Source organism: Chelonoidis abingdonii, chromosome 9, assembly GCF_003597395.2.
Source record: "Chelonoidis abingdonii isolate Lonesome George chromosome 9, CheloAbing_2.0, whole genome shotgun sequence".
NCBI classification, from domain to species: domain Eukaryota; kingdom Metazoa; phylum Chordata; order Testudines; family Testudinidae; genus Chelonoidis; species Chelonoidis abingdonii.
The window spans coordinates 35,752,637-35,775,978 of NC_133777.1; the positions used below are offsets into that span (position 1 = coordinate 35,752,637).

General features: G+C 49.1%; 1 protein-coding gene across 5 annotated transcripts in view; it reads right to left on the reverse strand.

Moving 5' to 3' along the window:
• CAPN15 (calpain 15) overlaps window positions 1-23,342 on the reverse strand; it is an 88,373-nt gene that overhangs the window by 59,263 nt on the left and 5,768 nt on the right. Inside the window, exons 1-2 of one of the 5 annotated variants that reach the window (XM_075069370.1) lie at window positions 19,890-20,184; window positions 19,342-19,481 (exon numbers count right to left, since the gene is read on the reverse strand). The exons of 1 other annotated variant lie outside the window; for it this stretch is intronic. In XM_075069370.1, the coding sequence (XP_074925471.1) occupies window positions 19,342-19,394 (53 nt within the window). In that variant the 5' untranslated portion in view covers window positions 19,395-19,481; window positions 19,890-20,184. Of the gene's footprint in view, window positions 1-8,881; window positions 10,994-19,341; window positions 19,482-19,889; window positions 20,185-23,342 lie in introns of those variants that run through there. 3 more of the 5 variants (XM_032799344.2, XM_032799342.2, XM_032799343.2) reach the window with 3 other exon arrangements.

Here is a 23,342-nt window from a genome sequence, read left to right on the forward strand (position 1 = left end):
GGTGCTGGGGTGGGGGAAGTATTTTGGGGGGCTGGGTGGCGCTGGGGGGTGTTGTGTTTTGGGGGAGCTTGGCGGCACTAGGGGGAGGGTTTGGCGGGGCCAGTGGGGTTCGGCCCTCAGCTGTTTCGGTGCCGCTGTTTCAGTGGGGCAGCGCTGGGGAAGGAAGGTTTGTTTCCATAGGGTGGCCGGTGCTGGGGGGGGGGGAGCATTTTGGGGGGCTGGGTGGCGCTGGGGGGTGTTGTGTTTTGGGGGAGCTTGGCGGCACTAGGGGGAGGGTTTGGCGGGGCCAGTGGGGTTCGGCCCTCAGCTGTTTTCTTTGGAGTAATATGGCCCTCGCCGCTTTACAAGTTGCGCAGGCCTGGCGTAGGTGGTGTCAGAGCAGATCACACTCAAATCCAGCATCCTGCCTCCTGCAACAACCCATACCTGATGCTTCAAAGCAAAACAAAAACAACCACCCAACAATCCAAGCTTCCTGCCTGACCCCTACTGTCATCAGCTGTCACCTCAAAGCCCAGTCACCCTTACCCTTGGCTGCTGGGGTTAACACAGCCAGTTTCTCAGAGGGGCAGAAGTTCCCCAGCACTCCGCAGGTGCAGTATTGGCTCATTTCCCCAGCCCTTAGCATGACCCCTGGGGAATCTTCCTACCTTTGCCTTCCTTGAAGTGGATGAGCCATGCCTGGGAGCTCAGCAGGTTCCCCCTTCCTGCTGCCAGCATATTAATTCCATAGTTACCTCTGGGAGGCAGTTGTGCACAATGCCTCTCGGCAGCCCCTGAGCTCCTTTGGGATGATCTGCCCTGAAACGCTGGTCCACACTTTCACCCCAAACCTGTTTCCTTTCAGGCAGCAGAGGAGTTTGCAGTGAAGCTGATAGAGCTGTCCAGGGGAGACTCAACGGAGCTCTCTTTTTACAGTGCTTGCCCTGCCCCCTCCCGCCAATCCCCTCTCCCTTCCCTACCCCCAAGGACTTTTGTCCAGGCATCAGTGAGGAGAAATGCATCCAGAATGCTCCAAACCCATCTCCAGATCCTTCCCCTAGGGGGTACAGCAAGCAGTTCCAGTGGCATGAGGGACATGGGAGCAGCCTTTACACACACGACTGCTTCCTTGGCAACCAGCCCACAGCTCTGGGATCATGAGGTCAGGACCATGGACCTGAGTGTAATCACAGCAAAACGCTAACCTGCTTCTGTAAAGCAAAACCATCAAGGCCCTTGCAGACTGGGAGACAGCCACAGATCTGTGTGCACATGCACCTGGGGAGTATCAGAATGCTCAGATATCACAGCGATGGGTGCAGCAAGAACCCAGAGAAAGTCGCAAGGCCACTGGTGTCTTGCTATGCCAATGGTGAGCATCTTGACATTAACACTATTTAAAACATAGGCCAGCTGTGCTTTCTCTGCTGCACTATAGCACAGCTCTGTGCTGTCACAGCCCAGGCAAAAGGTCTCAGTATTTGCATTCGAAATCCAATCCACAGGCTCTAAATGCAGCCATTAGATTTCACACAGGGCTGGCCCTTGTCATGCAAGTTCTGAGTCCACACGCAGATTCCTGGGGAGGGCCACAGGAAAGAAAATTTATAAAATCCTTCCATTGCCCTGGAAAGAGGATATGGAGCCTTTCACTTCTAGGTCCTGGCTTGGAATACAGCCTAGGTTGGTAGGGCCCAAACTCCATCACCACTGGAGGGCTGATAAGTGATCTGCATGTGGCTCAGGCCAGGCCCCAGTGAACAAGCATCCGCCCTCCCAGAATTCACCGCACCATCAATAGCGAAGCCAGGGCCTGCATGGGCCAGAGACACCAGACTCCTTTTTTGTCCCAGGCTTATTGCAAGAGCAGCACAAGGGGGAAGCTTGTCCTGGTGGTGCAACTGCTGCTACCTGTTTGTGGGCAAACTGAGCGCATCAGTCTTCAGAGATACCACGACACCACTAGTCTCCAGCACTAAGGTGCACATGCATGGACTCCACAATCCTGCCCCTCCTCACAAGTATGTCCTCTGAGCTCTCCACAGCTCCAGAGCAACGTGTTAAAAATAGCAACAATTTAAACAACCGAGAGGCTTTGCACACCAGTGCCCAGGTCGAGCTGCCTGTGTGCTAAACATACAGGTGCTACTGAAAGGCTGGGAATGTCTCAGGAGCAGCTGGGGGGGGGGGGGGTCGCAAGGAAGCCAGGATATCACCCTGAGCATCATGTGTTTCAGAGAGACCTGGCACACAGAGAGTTACAACCCAGCATTCCCAGGCAGATGGTATCCGTGGCAACGAGCAACAGTCTTACTCCACCAAGTCCCAGCTAAAGTTCAACACCATGGTGATTCCCAGAGGGAATAACAGCAATGCGCACAGAGCTAAGCCAGACATGCCCACTTCAGTGCTACCATAGCACCCGCTGCTGCGGGTCCCAGTATTGACATTACAGAGGGATCCCAGTCAGATGACAGCCCAGAGGGAAGCAGAGAAGAAGGGGAGACCAAGGGAATCCTGGACCCATGTCTAGCATGAGCAGGAAGCGCACCCCAAGACACACAGGCCAGGCCTGTACCATTATGGGTTGGGAGACAAGGTCTCTCTTCTCTGCTCCACACATGGAAACAAGCAGCATATTCTGCTGCAATCAGACATATCATGAGTCAAACCAGAGCCAGGTCTTCTCTAACCGCACCTTAGCCGGGGCCTCTTTGAGCCCAGTCTGAGAGACCTGGAAGCAGTTTGCCAATTCCAGAATCCCCATACACAGAAGCCAGTTTTGGCTGGCTGGCGCTGCACAGAAGTGGCTCCACTCATATCCAGACGCTCTGGGAATATACCCCTGACATCCCTAACTGAACCTCCCATCTCAGAGCACAGTCCCTGGTTTGTGCCGTTCAAATTAAATGGCTCAGAGAATGAGATGAAAAGAGGGGAGTTTAGAGGGTAAAGAGCAGAGGGGAAATAATAATAAGTTCCTGGTACATCTAACCCTGCTCGGTGTATAATTGAGGTGAGGGAGCGCACAAAAACATGAGCCACCCAGTAGGCAGTTGTGGCCTCTGGGAATGAGGTAGTCAGCTGTGTTTGAGTTGGGCCAGAATTAACTGGGCTGCTGGAGAGACTGAGGGATCCTCAGAACTCCATACAAAAATTCCCCTACAAAAACACCAGTTAGAGCCAAATTTCCCATATAAACTTATTTACACAAGACCTGGAGAAACTGTCCCAAACTAGCAATCGTATCATTTTTACCTACACAGAGACATGGCCCAAGGTCTGAGCAAACAGGCTGGAAGCGAGGAAACTCATAAGACTGATGCAGACTCTGCCACTAACTCTTTACCGTGACTTTAAGCAAGTCACTTCCCCACTCTGCCTCAAATGTAAAGTGTGAATAGTGTGACCAGCCAATCCTCCCAGCACCCTTTCAGGGTAAAGCCATTTATATCTGTAAAGTTCAAGCCCCCAAGCCTCCACCTCGGATGACACATATGTGCAGGAGCAGCCCACCTGCTTCGATAATGACAAATATCAGTTCTGCTAATCTCCCTAAATAAAACCACCTGGGAACCTGGTGCATGGAGATGTGCTGGGACACCAGAGGATGGGAGGGGACCAGAGATTTGGCTGCCTTCCCCCGGTTTATATGCAGAACACCTCTGAGATCAATAATCAGCTAACGGCACCATGTGCAAATTAAGAAATCAGGAGAGTTTACAGCCATCCTTCACCACTTGTTAACACTCCCAATGGCCTTGTAGGCATGCTGGGCAGCAAGGGCAAAAGCACAGAGCCTGCAGAATCCCACCCAGGAGAGCCAATTGTCCAATGCTAGCCAGGCCGCTGTGGCTGCTCCAGATTTGGTGATGGCCATGCTGATCTCTGCACGACTGGAGAGAACCCCAAAGCAGCTTGTGGCTGTAGGTGGCAGCATTGCCCAGACCACTGCTGGTAGGAGCAGAGGTTGCTGGTTCTCAGCCAGCTACTAACAGCAAAGCCATCCCCTTGCCGAGCAGACTGCATGATCACTGGCCATAAGGAGGGGTGGTGTTGTCTAGTGGACAAAGCGCAGGAGTGCTCCTGTATTTTAATCCTGGCTTTGGCAGACCCAGTCTGTGGACAAATCACTTTCTCCCACCACCCCTACTCTCGTGCCTCAGTTTCCCCATCTGTAAAATGGAAAGAATACCACCTCCCTTGCAAGGGTGCTCTGATGACTAATGTCTTTTGAGCCAAAAATTCAGCAGAAGTCATGTTCCATTCCCTACGGTGATTGGAGCCCAGCAATATTTAATTTAATAAAAGCCTTTTTAAAATGTATTTGATGCTGCAGCAGAATTTTGAGAATTTCTACAGTGCTGGAAAAGTCAAGAGACTGTGCTGCAGAATTCAGCTCCAGCTTTTCACAGAGACCATGGGGCTATGGGCTGGAACAAAACTGGCTGCAGTCAAGAAAACCAGAAAAACCCAGATTCAGCTGGGAGTTGTCTCACCACAACCTTCCTCAGAAGAGGAAGATTGGCAACACAGGTGACAAAAAAAACTTTCAGTGTTAAATTAAATGCATTTTCACAGCAAATTCCATCCAAACTGCTTCACAAGGTGTCTACACACAGGAGCCACTGGTAAACCACTAAAATGCAGTCCTCTCTGGAATATAACGCAGCAGCTATTTAGCAGCGCATGGCAACACAACAGATTAGTACAGAAGGTACCATATCAGTCTGCAGTTACAGGGGGGAATTCAGAGAGGCAGAATGCAATTACTCATGACTGAATTGGGCATGAATTTTTTTTACCTCTCTTTGCTTGTGAAAAATGCCATGAGAATTCATGACAAGCAACCACAACCTCTTTCAAGTCTCACTGCAAAGACAGCTCAGAGCCCTCTAACACCAACCTTAGTTGAATACCGATGGAACAGTGCACCCTAACGAGCCACCAACACCTAAATCAGAGGTGGGCAAACTTTTTGGCTTGAGGGCCATATCGGGATTCCAAAACTGTACGGAGGGCCAGGTAGGGAAGGCTGTGCCTCCCCAAACAGCCTGGCCTCTGCCCCCTCCCACTTCCCGTCCCCTTATTGCTCCTCACAGAACCTCCAACTCATCCAAGCCCCCTCCCACCTTGTCCTCTGACTGCCCCCTCTCGGGACCTCCCGCCCATAACCATCCCCCCAGGACCCTACCACCATCCAACCTCTCCTGCTCCCTGTCCCCGGACTGCCCTGACCCCTATCCACAACCCCGCCCCAACAGGCCTCCTGGGATTCCCATGCCTATCCAACCCTGCCGTTCCCCGTCCCCTGATGTCCCCCTCCCTGAACTTCCACCCCATCCAGCCACCCCCTGCTCCCCATCCCCTGACTGCCCCCCAGAATCCCCTACCCCTTAGCCAACTCCTCGCTCCCTGTCCCCTGACCCCTTTCCATGCCGCTCAAAGCGGCAGGACTAGCAGCCACATTGCCATGCAGGAGCTTGCAGCCCAGCCATCCAGAGCATTGGCAGCATGGTGAGCTGAGGCTGCGGGGAAGGGGAGGAGGGACAGCAGGGAAGGGACTGGGGGCTAGCCTCCCCTGCTGGGAACTCAAGGGCCAGGCAGGACAGTCCCGTGGGCCAGATGCGACCCGCGGGCCGTAGTTTGCTCACCTCTGACCTAAATGGTCCATAGAAAGCTCTCATCCAAGGACTGACTCGGCCTGACTCCATTTAGCTTCAAAGATGTGATGAAATCACAAGCAAAGGCGACTCCAGGCTAATCAGATATTTCAACAACAGAACAATAACCCCAAAACCCAGGGGTTCCCACTCTATAGAAGGCATTTAGGTAGCTCCCAGCACCACAGCACCTCACTAGCTTTAGTAGGGTGACCAGACAGCAAATGTGAAAAATCAGGAAAGGGGTGGGGGGGGGGTAATAGGAGCCTATATAAGAAAAAGACTGAAAAATCAGGACTTTCCCTATAAAAATAGGGACATCTGGTCACTCTCAGCTTTAGCAATACACAGCCTCACAACTCCCAGGGAGGCAGGGCAGTGCTGTTATCCCCTCTCCATGATGGGGAACTGAGGCCCAGAGAGGCTAACTGATTTGTCAATCACACAGGAAATTTATGCAGAGCAGAGTCTTCTCCCACATTCTAAGCCAGCACCCTAACCACTGGCCACCCCTTTCTTTCCCCCAGGTCCTTCCGTCCTGAACATAAGAGCTACCAAATGCCAAACATGAGGCCTACCAAGTCTGCAGTATCTTTAAACACATTGCCTGCCTTATTCCAGCCTATAAACCCCTAAAAAGGGAAGGCACCTTTTCCTCCCTCCCCACCACACTCCAAGTCTCTGCTCCCCCCCACACTCTACTCACAACCTACCAAGCAATTTTCTTTGAGTAAACAGATCAGTGTTCATTCAGAATACGCAAGCTGGCTAGAGTCCTTTGCTCTGCACTGGACTACACAGACCAATGCATTATTAGCTCAGAAGCTGGCTGTACCCAGGCAGGAAATCAGCAGGCAAAGTTAAGTCAATCCGAGAACTTCACTCCAGTCTCAGATTGACTGTGCAGTACTGTACTTCCTTCCTGCTCTGCTGGGCTCCAGGGGACAGGACATTCAAAGGCAAGAGCAGATGCCGCGCTCTGCTCGGATTTGTTTTATTTATTTATTTTTTTCAGAAGCGCATACTCATCCACCCTGCTCTGGATACAGATTAGTTGTCTTTGCTGAATATTGTTGTTCCACAGGCCTCAGGGTGGGAACTGTGGGCACTTCGATATATGGAGTGAAAGACTGTCTAATTTCATTGGGGCTTCTGAATCTAGCTCTGGAACTGCTGCCTAAAAACAAATTCTTCCCACATAAGAACTCTTTGGTGAATCACAACTGCAAATCGTCCTGCCTACTAGAGCTACAGTCTACTTGGGGGAGAGGGGTGTTATTTCTGTACTCCTGCTCTAGCGGGAAACACACAGCTTTCATACAGCTCCCCTAACAAGGCACCAGCTTTATGTGCTCAGAAACCAGTTGCTCCTCCTCTTGAACACCACATCCATCACACCTTTTCCACCATGGAGGCTCACCAGTTAGGAAATTTACATCCATGCTCCAGTATCCCACAGTGCATCACCTCACCACACAGGTTCTCAAGTCCTCTAAAATCTGAACCAAATGCTGCACTGCATTAGATCAGTCAGATCTTCTACAAGAGTAGCACACATTGCCTTTTGGTATCACGCTGGCCCACGAGCAGCTGACTGGCTCAGCACTGCAGACCCTGGCTCCTGCCTCTCCAGCGTATGCTGCTCAGACGTTTCATCCAGAGGAGGAAGCCATTGTTTCTCTCCCCGGTGGGAGGTTTGGAAATTCAGTTTCAGAACCCTGATATGCAGTACAGATGAGAATAGGGTGACCAGATGTCCTGATTTTATAGGGACAGTCCTGATTTTTGGGTCTTTTTCTTATACAGGCTCCTATTACCGCCCCCCGCCCCCCCCGTCCCGATTTTTCACATTTGCTGTCTGATCACCCTAGATGAGAAGCAAGCTTTAAACTGGGAGGAGAACAACTGTTGCACAGACATAGAAGGTACACACTTGAGATCTATACTCATTAACAAGGGGCCAGCCCCAGAGGCTGGTGGCACAGCTAGAATGGCACAAACTACATGACATAGCCTTTTTAAAGCCCTCTGGAGCATTGCTGGGAATCTGGTCACATGACCGAGAGCAAATGTAACAACTGATTAAATTACACAGTTGCGGCTTTACAGGAAACCCAAGGCGGAGCTGCAAAGGAGCACAGCATGAAATTGTTTGCCCCAGGGTCTCCCCATGTCTGTGCCAGCTAGACCCAGATGCCATGAAGCAGGGCAAAAAAAACTCACTGGGATTTACAGAAGTGGGCAAAAGACAGGTACACGATATACACAAACAGTCATCACAGCAAACACTTTCGAGTGAAGCCATAACAGCTCAGAGACGCTTGGAAGCAAGCTGCTACTCCCACAGTCTCTATACAGACTCAGGCAGGTACAGTCACCCTACAAGCCGAGAAGCTATAAAAAGCAAGCATTAACCAGAGGCTCAATTCTTATTAGCGCAAAACAGAGCGGCCTTTATAGCCAAGGCCCCCCGGGCAGCACACTGTTAGATGCTTTCAACATACCTCTCAACCTGCAAGAGACTAAATATAGGACACCAGCCACCTAATAGCAGGAAAAATCTTAATTGCGAGCAGCTCGCAGGGAGAAAAGATAGTGGGACGTATAGTGCTTCAGCTGCAGTTTGATCTGCAGATCTCACCGGAGAAGGGGGGATTGATGATGCGGGACAAGTTCCCCTTGGAGGTAATTGTCTCTGAGGCCTGTTTGGTTTTTGGCGTGTGATTTTTATTTTCCTCTTTTTATTTCTTGCCAAGGGCATTAGCATGAAAACACCATATTTCGCTCTTAGGAGTTCATAGACTCTTGCTGTTTATCCCCACCAACCTGGAGTCATAACCCTCCATTTGTGATACTGTCATCACTTCTATAGCAACCAATTGGGAGGTCACAAGAAAGAAGAGGGGCCATAAGCAGCGGGACCAGGGCCAGAGCTTAAAGGAATCAAGAGCCCATTCTCATGAAGGCAGCTCTGCTATTAAACGGAGCTGGGAAATTTGGGATAGACACGCGGAAGGTTTTCCTTGAGACATCAGCTGCTCTTTAAAAGGACACAGCCTGGCCCTACTGATGTCAATAGGAATTTGACCCCAGATTTCAACTGGACCAAGATCTGGCCTCAGTACAGCTGACTATGGCCAAGCAGGACAGAAGGTAATTTAGCCCCAAAACGTACTGTCCTGGGTTCAGGGCACAGCTGAGAGGTATGTGATCAGGCTCCTTTCCCTCTTTCTTACCTTCGTGCCCGGTGCTGTAAGTGCTGATGCTGCCGTGTTATAAGGGCACTTTCCCAAACAGGGCCACTGTGGCTACTCCTATACCAGCTTGCAACCGGGTGCCCCGGGTAGGGTGGGCTAGTGAAGCCATGGTCCGACTCCGTCTCTGCGGCCAGCGATGAGGCAGAGCTCCCCATGGTTCCCCCCTACCCAGATTACGCCAAGATTTATCCTAGGTTAGGTCCGAGCCAGTGGAAAGGGGTGAGATGCTGCGGCATGGACTGGCGTAAAGATCCCAACACTGTAGAAAGGGAGGTCGGTTCTGCTCAAAAGAAGGGGGAAAAAAAGGGAAAGGAAAAGAAGAGAAAGAAACAAGGTATGATACAGATCACCACCACTGGGGTTCCCAAAACCTGCTAATGTACTCTCTGAACAAGAGACAGTTCCAGAGTTTACCAGAGGATGGGAAGGTTTTGTTTTAACAGGCCAGTCCATCCCAGTCTGGAGGTGGGAGACCCAGGGTGGTTTCACAAAGGCTTCCTCTGGTTAAATACCATAGACCCCTAGCTCCCTAACTTCGGGGGACAGCTGTACCAGTTTACCAACCTAAGACCTTGGGTGTGATTGGCAATGCCTGTTGCCGCCTAGTCAACTCTTCCCAAGCCACCAGGAAGCGCAGTTGGTGGAAGATGACCCAGCAGAGCCAAGCACAGAGGATTGTCATTAAGATAAAGGAGTCTAAGGATAAACTGTAGAGTCTCAATTACAATGCCTGAAGCACTAGCACTTGGGAACGACTAACACAGAAAGGGTTTTCTGAAGGCCTCAAACTCTAAAAATCTGACGAGCCAATTAAGTCAACCCTGAAAAGTAGGACTTGTCTGTTTGTCTAGGGCAGTGGTTCTTAAACTTTTGTACTGGTGACCCCTTTCACACAGCAAGCCTCTGAGTGCAACTCTCCCTTATAAATATATTAAAATGTGTTTTTAATTTGAACACCATTATAAATGCTGGTGGCAAAGCGGGGTTTGGGGTGGAGGCTGACAGCTTGTGACCCCCGCCCCCATGTAATAGCCTCGTGACGCCCTTAGGGTCCTGACCCCCGCAGTTTGAGAACCCCTGGTCTAGGTCAAGGAAGCTTTTGGGGCGGGAGGGGGATTGGTTTTTAAAAGGAATAACGTTTCATTCCTTTTTTTTTTCAACATCATCCTAGTAAAAGGAATGACAGGCAGATTTTGTGCCTTGGCTGGTAAATTTTCCACAACCATTTTGCAAATGGAATGAAAAGTGAAACGTCTACACCTTTTCAGGTGGACTAGATTTCTAACAAACATTCAACACCACCAAAAAGGGAAGCCCTTATTCTTTCTTGTTCTTCCAATTTTCACAATTTACTGCATCAAACTTCCACAAACCAGAAGTACAGGAATATTTCCTTTCCTTTGGTCTTCAAATATTATATTTCACACACACACACACACACACACACACACAGGATTTGTGTAAGAAGGAAAAGGATCAAGGGAACATTTATCAGAGTAAAAAAAAAAAGAAGAAACAAGGAGGGGAAAAAATTTCACAGTAGAGCTTATTCAATTACGCACCAGGATTTGCAGAGACGAATGAATTGTAGGAAGACCTTCATGAAGAAGCTGCTTAGTACAATAAAAGACTGAAACAAAGACTGTAAAATACAGTTTTTCATTTCTGGGATTGTTTCAGGGGATCAAGAAAGGTCTCGGTGGATAGCAAACCCTCAGAACACCAGAGCTCTTGCAACAGGTGCAGTTTTGCTAGGAGCTTAGCACCAAAACTAAATATATTAGTTATTAAATGGACATTATTAACTACCTTTTAAATGGTTTCTTCTTTATTCTCTATGGTCTGTAATGATCAGTTAAAAAAAAAAAAGTCCAAGAATAATTATTTCTTTGCCTTTCCTTGATTTTGTCTCCCTAATCGGCCAGCATAGATTCTGTGCATCTGGTACGATGCCACCATCACAGAGCCAACACGAGGAACTCATTGATTATCGGGGGACTGGCAAAAACAGTCCCTTGTCTTTTCCTGCCATCTGAGTACTTAAGTTGTAAGAAGTTATATTTTCCCTGCTAGAAGGGGGAAAGGTGGAATTAAAAAAAAAAAAAAAAAAAAAAAAAGATAGATAGATACTTAACATCCAAAGGACATTTCTCCTAAGTTTATTATAAAAGGTAGGTCAGATTTGAGACATGGTCTGTTTTGCATCTATAAAAAGCCTTAACCTTCTGCCTCAGCCTTTGATAACTTCAACAGTGCCACTCTCCTATATGTTCCAGCAGACACGTTGGCCAAACAGCTTAAGGGACTGAGAAGTGTTTGGCAAATGACCTATAGGGCTGGTAGGCTGAAACTTTTTTCCCCCTCCAGGATTAAAATTTTAACAGGCAAGAGTAAAATCGAGATCAGAAAAATGCAGATACTAACGATTCACCAAATTAAAACACAAGCAAAGCATGGGAAGGAAATCTAATGTTAAAAATCTTTCCGAGCAAAGAGTTGCACAACCAGATAAAGCAACTCAACAGTCTCCTTTGAAACCATTTCCTCAGCAACTCACCCAAGTTGAAAAGGCCAAAGCCACTCCTCTTCCCCCTTCTAGAAGAAAAAGCCTCAGGGACATGCAAGTTTTAACTCTCAGACTCTGCTAGGTGGAAGACAAGTTAGCAATGATACAAGCAGCTGACATCCAGCATATTACTGCTGCCCTGTCCCATTCCTTCTCCCATGTCCCTCCAGGTCTGTTACAGGAAGTCGGATCAGCCACCCTGAATGCAAATGTATTTTGGGAAACAGAGATGATGGAATCCTGGTTTAATACTACTCAGTAAACCTCTGTGGTGGGTGGAGTTGGGTGAAGGAAGGAATCTATAAATAGGGGCAGGATAACCTAGCTAAGCTGTAGCTGTCTCCAACTCTATTTGGGCTACTTTTCTGTCAGCACTGTGAAATCGGATTGCTTTGGGCAAAGCATTAAATCCCTCATCTTGGGCTGGACCCCTCAGCACTAAGAATGGCCCTCCCTTTAACCAACAGGAGCCCCCCGTTATTAAAATCCAGTTTGCAAACAAGCAAGAACAGGATCACAGTGTCAGCGTTGGATGCCTCCTCATTTCAACTTTATGCAGAATTCATGCCTGCTTCCATGCCTAGAACAGTGGTGGTCAGGGAATGGCTTAATAATCCAACCCACCGTTTGCCCTTCAGAAAAATAAGTGGTGTTTTAAAAAAAATGAATGCAAGTTCTAATAATTACATGTTACTTCACATGGGTATTTACCCGGGATTAATTAATTCTTTGCAGCACTGTGAAAAGTGCAATATAAATGCTAAGTATTATTATTTAGGGTCTTGCATTCAGTGATTTGTAAAACTCTGAGGGTGGAGAGGGCACACAGGCAGGTAAATAATGTGTGTTAAATACATTTAGCAAGTGATATGGCAAGCACAGAAAACTTCACAGAGGTAGAGGGGAGAACAAACAAACACGGGCTCCCACTCCCTAGTTAGGAAGTTCCTGGACAGCTGGAGCTGGGGGACAGCAGATTTCTCCTCCGAGCGAAGAAGGCACTGCTTGTATTGATCTAATTTGCCTCTCACACAGGGGCAACACAAGGAAGAACAGATGGGAGGGGGTTAGCTAGTAGAAATGAATAGTTAAGCACCTAACTATGTGTTTTCTTTGAGGGTTTTAAAGTGCAGTAATTACTGGGTTTGGAGTGGTGCAGTTAATTGCTCCAGAAATACTGTTTTCAAAACAAACTGGATTTGATTTTTGGAAGTAAATTACCCCATCATCCATCTATCACCACCACCCCCTCACACATCCCTCCCCAAAGCCACCAGCAGCAGCCTCCCAGAGCAGAGCAGAGCAGCAGGCTGCGGGATCACTGCAGCAGTGCCCGCTCCGGGGTCACGCCGCTGCGAAGGAGATCCAGACAAGCCGTGCATGAGGCTCCGCTTCTCACTCACACAGTGGCTCGGGGGAAGGAAAGCGAAGCGGGCTCCAGAGCTACCAGTGGGCAGCTGGTAGGGCTCCGGGGCTTGCAGCGAAGAGTGGCTCTGCTAGGGAGACAGCGCACCCGGGGCAATGCAACAGCTGGTGCGGTCCGCACTGACCCCCGCCTCGCTCGCTCCACCGCTGCTCAGCCTGGGTGGGGTGGCTCCACTCACCTGCCTTTAAGCTGCAGCTGCTCTGAGCCCGCAGGGCCACAGGGTGTGCATTCTCTTCCCCCCAAACTGTATGTCGGCGGAGGGAGGTGGAGTCTCGGGGATGGCAGCTGAAATTGCCCGGCCACCTCGCCCCGCACGAGAGATCCCCCGGCCGTCTACTCCTCTCCCAGGAAGAGCAGTGTACAGCACCGGACACTCGCTCCCGGCAGCAGGAAACAGGAGAGTGTCGGGCTGGCCCCAGGGCCAGCTGCACACCACCCTGGAAACAAAGCGCAGTGCGGGGGGCGTCGAGGGGGTGTATTTCAGGCCTGCATGATTGAATGTCACACAGTGAGGGGTGTAAGGGAGTGCACAGTTACCGGGGGTGTGCTGCAAGGGGAGTCACACAGTGATGGGTGTAAAGATGTGTACAGCTACTGGGGGTGCGCTCAGGGGCAGATTTAGAGTTAGTGGAACTCTACACTCAGCTTTATTTCAGGGTCCCCCCTCAGGACCCAGCCAAGAAAGAACATTCTCTCCCCTCCCCCTCATTTTTCATTTTTTCCCCCCCTTCATCCTCCTCCTCTATTAGAAGTAATGGGAAATAAAATAAAGTGAGGTACCTTGATTGGGGCAGCGGTGCAGGTGGGGGTGCAGGGGGCAGGCTCTGGGTTGGAGGGTGGAGTGTGGGAGGGGGTGTGAGGTTCAGGCTCTGGGCTGGGGCAGGGGTTTGGGGGGCAGCGCTTACCTCGGGTGACATGGCTCCCAAAGCAACCGACACAGCCCTCTGGCAGCGGCTCCTAGACAGGGGGTCTCAACATGCCACTGCCCATAGGCATTACCCCTGCAGCTGCCATTGGCCGCAGTTCCCAGCCAATGGGAGCTGCAGAGTCAGCACTCGGGAAGGGGAGGGGGCAGCGCATGGAGAAACACACACGCACATCCCGGGGCCGCAAGGACATGCCGGCCGCCTCCAGGAACAAAGTGACACAGAGGGAGGAAGGGAAGCAGAGTGGGCAGGGAGCTGCCTGAGCCCTGCTGCTGGCACATCTCTGCGCAACCCTTGGGGGGAGAGAGGCAGTGAGTCTCCATGCGCTGCCTGGGGCCGGGGCAGCGCATGGAGCCACCGCCTCCTCCCCACCAGGGGTGCACAGAGACATAGAATATTAGAGTTGGAAGAGACCTCAGGAGGTCATCTAATCCAATCCCCTGCTCAAAGCAGGACCAACCCCAACTAAATCATCCCAGCCAAGGCTTTGTCAAGCCGGACCTGAAAAACTTCTAAGGAAGGAGATTCCACCACCTCCCTAGGTAACCCATTCCAGAGCTTCACCGCTCTCCTAGTAAAATAAGGTGCAGCAGGGCTGAGGCAGGCTGCCTGCATGCCAGAAGCTGGCCAGTTCTGGGAGCAGCGTGGGGCCAGCAGCCACAGCATGCAGGCAGCCTGCCTGCGCCATTGGCTGGGACTTGAGGACAGGTTGTCAGATACTTGTCCTCCATTTTGGGGGGCCCCCGGTTCTTGGGGGCCCCATGCCACTGCACTGTTTCATGGGTATGCTGAAAGGGGAGGTCACACACTGATGTGCGTATAGTTACAGGGTGTGTGTGTGTGTGGAAGGGGGGTCAGAGTGAAGGGTGTAAGGGAGTGCACAGCTACTGGGGATGTGCATGTAAGGGGGTCACAGCAGTGTGTGTGATGGGCTGTGTATAGCTACACAAGAGTGTTTGTGTAATGGAGTCATCCAGTGATGTGTGTATAGCTACAGGGGTATGTGTAAGCGGGGTTGTATGACTGTAAGAGTAACACAGTGGCATGTGTGTTAACATAAGAGGATCATAGAGGTAAGGAGAGGGTCACACACAGCGATCAAGGGGATGTTACAGAGGCATGTGATGTATGTGTGTATCAGTGTCTATTGTGTGTGTAGGGGAGTGATGGGAAGGGGGAAATGTAAATTAAATAAGTAGGCGTTCAGCTCCATTGGGCCAGGGCAGAAAGATGCCATATGGGTGCGAAGCGGGTGTGCTTTCCAGAGGATGTGGATAGGACTTCAATAAGAAGCTACACTGTGGTGGGGGGAGGAAACAACTACGTTCCTTTCCATCCTCAGATGCCTTTAGGGAGTCACAGCTGCTGGACTGGGAAAGCAAACAGCATGGCAGGAAAGTGTTTAAGCAACAAAACCCTCTCCTCCCTATATTTTGAGGCTGAAATAAGGCCCTGAGACTCCATGGTCATGACAGCATGCAGCCACCAGTCTGAATGGTCCTGTGGTACAACAGGTGGCCCCGTGGGCTTCCCTGCTGGCAACTGCATCAGCTTAAGGGCAGTTCAACTGAAAAGTGGCCAGGTAGAAATTGACACTTCCTTGTACAGTCAGCGGCCCTGTGTGTAACTGTTGCCTTGGTGACAAAAAACATTTTCACTGCCCTTTCCTCCTGTTAACTCTGCAGAGTCAGCACAGCTAGGGAAAGGATGGACTCCAGATCACTGTGCATCAGTAAACAATGCTGTTGGTAGTTTCTGATCAGTTACAAAGCTCTGCAAACCCCCTCACAGCCCGTACAACCTCTGGGACATCAGTAGGGTTGTGAGACAGGATGGCCCCATGTCTAGGATACCAGCCTGGGACTTCAGAGACCAAAGTTCAATTCCGTGCTCTGCCACAAACTTCCTGTGTGCTCCTGGCAAGCCACTTGGAGGGGGAACTAAGGCACAGAAAGGATGACAACAGAACTGCAACATCCCTGGGAGGCAGGGCAAGGATAAATACGTAAAGATTTTGAGGTGCTCAGATAATACAGTAATGGGAGGCAGATAAGTACCTCTTGTAGAGAGCTGAAAAGGAGGGTAAAATCTGCCCTGCAGAATCTATTACTGGTGGTGATGTGCCAAGAAGAGAGTGCCCAGGTCCCTGTTACCAGGAAAGATCCTTTTTACAGAGTACATCAAATGTGGTGTCACTGAATGGCAATTATCAGAGCCACATACTTAAAACCATCCCTTTAACATCATAGGAGCTACACACATGCCACCAAATAAAGCCACATCTCTCAGTTCCACATCTGAACTCCCTGTAACCTGGGATCGTGGGGATTTGTTTCTGGACTACCTTGGTGGTGGGGGGGGGCGGGGATGCAAGTCAAGAGCCAGGCTGGCTTGAGCTCCACTGAATACCACTTCCTCATACATTCACACAGAGAGAGTGGAATCAGAGTATGACACACACAAAAAGGTCACAAGCAATAGGAACAGCAGTTTCAAGCCAGCTTCATGGCATAAACTCGTTGCTGCTAAAGTCAAAGAAGTTTCCACTTCACCATGCTGTAGACAGAAGAAAAGTCAAGTAGTGACTACAGCTGGAAGCAGGACACCAGGGCTAGACAGCAACTGTCTGATCAGGTACAGTAAATCCATCATGCCTAACGAACTTCAGACGGGATTATACAGATTTGAAAGGGAAATCAAAATCCTAATTAAAAGCTACAAAAAAGTGACTGACTGTGTCCTTTTAAGTGGCAACTAATCTCAGCACCCATTTCTGTCATTGATTTATGAGCAGGAAGTTCATTTTATCTGAATAAGCACCGAGATTGCAAGCCAACTGCGATTAAGCAGGGCTAAGTGTACACAAATTTCAAAAAACAAACACTATGGAAGCCCAGTGCTCTACTAAGCCAATTAAAATTACTTCAATGAGGTGCAATAGGGCTGCTCATATTTTCCAGTTTATTAGCCAATTGTGGATAGATTTTAAGCACAGAGTTAACAATAGCATGTGAACTGGCATTGCTGGTCTCTTTAGCAACACTGCAGTAGTTTAAACAGGTGCCTCGTGGTGGGGGGAGGAGGAGAAAGACAAGCCAGGCCACAGCATCCGATCTCTGCAAGCATTTAAGAGCAGGTCTAAATTTTCAGAACCTTTCCCCTTCTGTGCTTATAATCCTTGCAATACACCCTTTATCATCTCGGTCCGCTCAACGGTTTGTCTCACCTTTACAGTCTGCCTACTGAGAACAGTTGCATTATAAGCAGGAAGCTTTAAGTTGTGTGAAACAAATGTGCTATATATTTAATAGGCATCAGAGTCTAACAAGAAGATTCCATGGAAGGAAAGCATGCGAGACTCTCACCAGGGTAACACTTCTTGGATGATGCACACACAAGTTTCCTCTGTTTTTAGACAGGTTTATCCTAACTCTGAATTTCCCCCACAGCCAGAAAACAAACAGTTTCTCTTTCCTGCTACAGTTGGGTGTTGATTGGTCAAGGGCTGATCCTCCCGTCTGAGGCTGTGCCAGCCTGTGCAGGGTAGGATTGTTGTTATTGGACATTCACAGCTAGAGATAAACATGAGTAAGAACGAGGCACTGTCTCCTCACTCCATCCACTCTATCGGATCTCTGTGATCCAGAGCGATGACTGCTTCTGACGCCATCTTTCCGTACGGCAGCACCAACAGGCGAGCAGTTAGAGCAATAACGAGGCAAAGCCAGATGAAAGTGATGCTAAAATGAAGAGAGAGCATCTGTATTTATTGCCATTTACAAACTATGTGCCCTCTCTGAACTGACTGCTCTTACGGTCATTTAATGCCATGATGTTTGGAAATAACCATGAACTAAGTCAACTAAAAACTCACTGGAAAACTATGTGAAAGAACAGAATAAAGAAAGAATAAAGAACCAGGCCTTTCTCTGTGCCCTGACAGTCAGTGGGGGAAGTGAATTCCCAAGTCGAGGATCACCCCTATCAATGAGATGAGCAAATCTTAGCTACATTTTATACAGCATCATCTATTTCCCCACCCCTCCTCTAACCCATCTAATAGGCCACCCCATGGTGAGTAGAGTGATCCCAGGTATGGTTTGTATTTCAGTGAAGGTTTTAAAGCACATTGCACTCCATGGCACTGTACAAAACTCAAGATATTCCACAGGATAAAGGGAGTGTATGTTAATTGCATGCCAGCTAAGCCACAGAGATAAGTGGATGAAGGGCTGGCCCATCAACACAGAACATGGCCAAGAGCTGCTATAAGATGTGGAGTTTCACAGTCACCAGAAGGAGGATGCATCAGACAGGGACTGGAAGAGCCAGATCTTGGAGCAGGAAGAAGTAGGCATCCCACCCTCTGACACTAACCCTTAGGCAATGCAGATCTAGATCTAGTTCTAGTTCATCTGGGAAACATCTGGATGCCAATGTGAGGTGTTCTATAGAAAATCCTGTGGTAGCTAGGTAGCAATACCTCACCTACAGAACGTATCCTGCAATGTGAGAGACAAGGGCTACGCACAGCATCCATACTCCATCCCTACCCTCTACAGAGCCGCTCTTAAGCCTTTGTGGTGCTTTATCAAGCCTCCTTTCAAGACACAGGGAATGAAAGACTTAGAGAAGTTAAGTTAGCCAGCTAAAGTTACTGAGAACCCTTCCTCCGGATTACAGGGTTTGGAGTTTCCCTGAACTAGTCATTTACTGTGTCCTAATTTCCAACTCACTGTCCTAAGTTTTGGAGGGCCAGTGTTTCGGAACTGGCCTCAAGCAGGTGGAGAGGTTGGATGACAGTTAACAGGCAGTAGGTTGTTATTCGGTATTTGCATTAGAAACAAACCAAAAAAAGAAAGACATCGGAATAACTGAGAACTGCTCAAGTGTCTGTACACACACACCCCCACACACCAGCCCCCTCTTTATAAAGTACAAAAAGAGTCTGGTCTACACCACTGTACACCAGTACACAGATTTTATATTGGTGTAACTATTTCAGTTCTTAGTGATTTCTTAATGAAATAAGTATACGGGTACAATCCCTGGTGTGGATGCAGTTATACCAGTACAAAACGGCTGTATACGAATGCAGTTTATTCCCCTTCCCAAATGGGAATAGCTATACAGGGAAGGTAACCACTTTTATACAGGTGTAATTGTATCCACCCTTCAGGAGTTGTGCCACTTTTACAACACCAGTATAACTGGTGCGTTTAGACAAAGCCTTAGCAGCATTTAACCAGCACAGCAGCAATGAACAAAGAAAACAGTCATATGGGGAATATATGACTTCCTAAAAGGCACGACTTCAAAATAACATGGAGGCTTTCAGGGAGTGGGCGTGGCTATTCAGACCGGAACACAAGCAATGGCATTGTACTATAGCGAGGGTCTCCCTCTAAGAGGTGACCAGCAGCTGACCCCTGTGAAGTGGGTGGGGAAGGAATCCACAATTACTCCAAGACCAACCCCCTAGATTCTCAGAGTGCTTTTAAGTGAGCAGCTCAGAGATCACCTGCTGCAGATGTCACACTCAGGTGCCTGGTTAGACATGCAGTCACTCTGCATCACTCCACTAGTAGTTCCTCCATCTCAGTTCCCTCTCTCTCACAGGTAGGAGCCGCCACAGCCAGTGACAGACAGAAGAGTTTCACTCTGGAAAACAAGTTGTATGACAATAAGGCACCGGACTCACAACACAAGAGTTGAGTTTGCAACTCACACCAAACAGAAAGTGATCACAGAGGCTGCTGCATGCATTGCAAGGAGACAACACAGCTGGGTCTGTGCAGCAGCCCAAGGGGCACACTGGCACGGGGTGCAAGCAGTAGACTAGAAGGGGGTATGACAGGAACTAGCCAAGTCACTGACCCAGACGCAACACGTGGGGGGGCTGACCTCACCCTTCAAGGGCACCTGCCTAGCTTTTGTGAACGCAGTGCACAGCCTCCAGGTCATCACTGCTCCTCAGACAGCTGTAGTGAGAGATGCCTGTAAGTGGCCAGGAGATTATACCCCAAAGCTGGCCTCAGTGACTCAGGCTGAATCACCCCAACTCTTCACCCGAAGCTGGATGCCAAGGCCACACGAAGACTCCACCCTGTCCATGCAGCGGGCTGACTTGGTAAGAGCATCTCACACTTATACCCCTTGCAGTCTGACAGCTCCTCATTTGATTCCAAAGCCAGTTCAAGGTCCTGGTTCTTAGCTACAAAGCTCCAGGTATCTTGGAGGCTTCCCCTCTTTGACAAGCTGACAGCATCCAGAGTAAAGCTTTCAGGCCCTGAAAATGGTCTGCCCCCAACACGGGGCCTGAAGACAAGGGATCCTTGCAAGGGAAGAGCAGAATAAGCCCAAGTTAGCCATGTTCCTAGTTCACTGGGATGTGAGGCTGGCCAAGAAAGAAGACCTCTAGAGAAAAAGCAGCCAAGCCAACCCGAAGGCGCAAATCTGGCCCAAACACACCCACCTCCACTCCTTGGGCAGAGAAAAGGAGCATTAAGAGCTGCATTACCCTGGATCCATCTTCCCCTGTCGCTTCTCATCGCTGTCCCTCCGGTGGGCCCTGCTCCCCAAGCTGGAAATATCACATATGCTTGTGACTCCAGGCAAAGCAGCGTGGGGCTCCTTAAAGGCACTTGATTGGCCTCTCAGTTCTGGAGATGGCCTCTGACACAGCCAACTGCCTGGGCAGCCCCAGTTTATAAGGCTGCAAAGCTCAGGCTATCATCCCACTGGGCCAAGGTTCTCTCCTCCGCTGTTGCAACACCACTTTGGTCACAAGAGCACATGCAACCCAGCCCCAGCAGCACAGAGCCTTCTGATACACGGAGGGAGAATTACCAAAGAGTGAAGCGGTGAAAGCCAGAAAACAGACAGGGAAAAGGGGAGGCGGTGCAGACTGTACTGGGGAAAAGGGATGTGGAGGATGAGGAGAGAAAGGACAGAACCCCTCCTGCCCTCCATGATAAGAATAGAAAAGGATTGTGAACCAGTGGCTTGGGTCTTGGTTTCCACTCTATAGGCCAGATCCTCAGCTGGTGTAAGCCAGCAAAGTGCCACCTTAATCAATGCATGTCAGATACACCAGCTGAGGATCTGGCCTGCTACTTAAATGACAGCTACCATCTGCTAGGATCGGCACCAGCTGACAGTGCTGTAGAGTCGGTGAATGGAGGGAAAACAAATATGAATAAACAGTTGTTGAGATACCATGCTGATGAGCACCTCACCAATGCATACAATACACTCCTTATTTTTAAGTCACCCACCATGCTTGTGGATTCTTCAGAACTACAACTCCCAGAAGGCTTTGGGTCTTCTTACAGCATCAGCGTTTGAACCTGCCTGGAAACAGGAGCCTATCTATTGTGGTTAGGGGTGACACACAGACTTTTGATCTCTGTTCAGAACGAGCTGTCGCCTCATTGTTCTGTTACCATTTCTGCTGCCACTCGCTCAGTGAGGGCTCTTTGACACCTAGAAAACTCAGCAGGATCCTAACAATACGGACTCTGGGCAGCTTCCTACAATCAGCAACAGGGGCAGGATCTCCGGGATCCGTACGTGCCCACCAGGCTCTCTGGATGCTCCCACTGCCTGCGTGTTCAAATACAGTAACAGACAATTATTCTGCATGGCCAATGTGTCATTAGCAATTGCATCTACTAGAAATGTATGAACAAAGATTCCTCTGAATAGGTTAAATGCGCTTGTTAAGCTTTGAAGTTTAAAGGTTAATTTTTGTTATCCTACTGCAAAAAACAGCTATTTTAAAAAAGATGCATTTCCCTTATGTTCTCAAATCTCTAAACCAGCTCAAATGATTTTAATAAAACCCACCCTCCTATCCCAGCCCCGTTCCCAGTCTCCTTTGGGCTCAGACACCATATGAGAAATTATAACCCCTGTGACAAAGTCATGAAGAACCCTTGTTTGTAATTGTTTGGCTCTTTTAATCTACTTTTCAGAGTGGCCACAGTGTCTCACAGAGACAGTAGAACAGCTGCAGCTCAGGGTCTGTGGAGTGAATAAGAGTTAAAATCACAAGGCTACATACTTTTATGTATATACTTTGTGAATCGTACGGGGGAGGAGGTTAAAAAAACCTCTCAAAACTTTACAACAGTTTATCTTTAAAATTACAGGCACGTTTCTGCACCTGCCTTCCACCTTGTGCTGTCAGTTACATCTGTGCAAAGTGGGCAACCATCACCGCAGGCAAGCAGATAATTTTATTTCGTAGTGTTTTGCGGATACTTTGCGCAGGCACATGGGATGTCAGATGCTAAGGCAATGGAGAATCAGACCCACCGCATGAGTTCAAGGCTGGATGTAGGTACTGCTAACAGCATCTAACCACCAGTCTATGAGACATGCTAAAAGTGATGCTGAGCAGGCAAGAAACTTCTCCAGACTTTGAGGCCCAGTACAAGTTCATAGATTAAGGCTGGAAGGGACCATTGCGAACATGAGTGCAGGGGACTTGACTCGATGACCTCTTGAGGTCCTTTCCAGTCCTAGAATCTATGAATCTTAGCCTGAACTCTTGCACAGGCCATAAAATGTCATCCAGTCATTCTTGAAGCAATCCCACTATCTTCTGGCTAACCTACAGTGTATCTTTTATAAGACAGCCAGATATACAGGCCATTCCAACTCAAGCTCCAAAACTATTTATTTCTGTTCCTCATGAAGATGGCCACTAACTCACAGTTAATGAGACATTTTCAGATTGATGCCCGATGATAATATGCAGCATAAGTGATGGCATCGGGATAGAGGGCTCCACATCACTTTTGAAAGCGTGTGTGCAGATATGCACCTCCTAACTGTGCTTGGGCGCAGGGGGTTGCACGTGGGTATGTCACAGTCTTGCTGCTCTGCCTCTCTGCTCTGATCTTACAAGCAGGTGGGCGACTGATATGGACAAGAACTTGAGAGCAAGATCCTTGTCCATTTCAATTCTCCAGAGGTAGGAAAACAGAGACGACAGAGAGAGAAGTGCACAGCACAGCGCAATGGTCTTGCCACCACAAGAAAACCAGTTGCCTCAAGCTGAATAATACGGCTTCATATCTTAACAGCGCTGCACAAACACAAGCTAGTTAATATGTCACCTAGCAGAGCATTTAATGATTTAGCTTCCATGTAAACCCTTATTTTATAGGATGGACAGATTTTCAGCAGGCAGGAGAACAGTGTGGCTGAAAACAAAGTAGTGAGGCCTGCTATGATCTTGTCAGCTCTCAGTAGGCTAAGCAGGACTGGGCTGGGCTGATACTTAGGGTATGTCTACTGGAACGGCAGGTAGTGATTGATCTATCGGGGATCGATTTATTGCATCTAAAAATCAATCCCTGAGCGCTCTGCCATCAACTCCGGAACTCCACCACAGCGAGAGGTAGAAGTGGAGTCAACGGGGGAGTGGCAGCCATCGATCCCGCGCCGCGAGGACGTGAGGTAAGTGATTCTAAGTCGAGCTAAGATACGTCGACTTCAGCTATGCTATTCTTG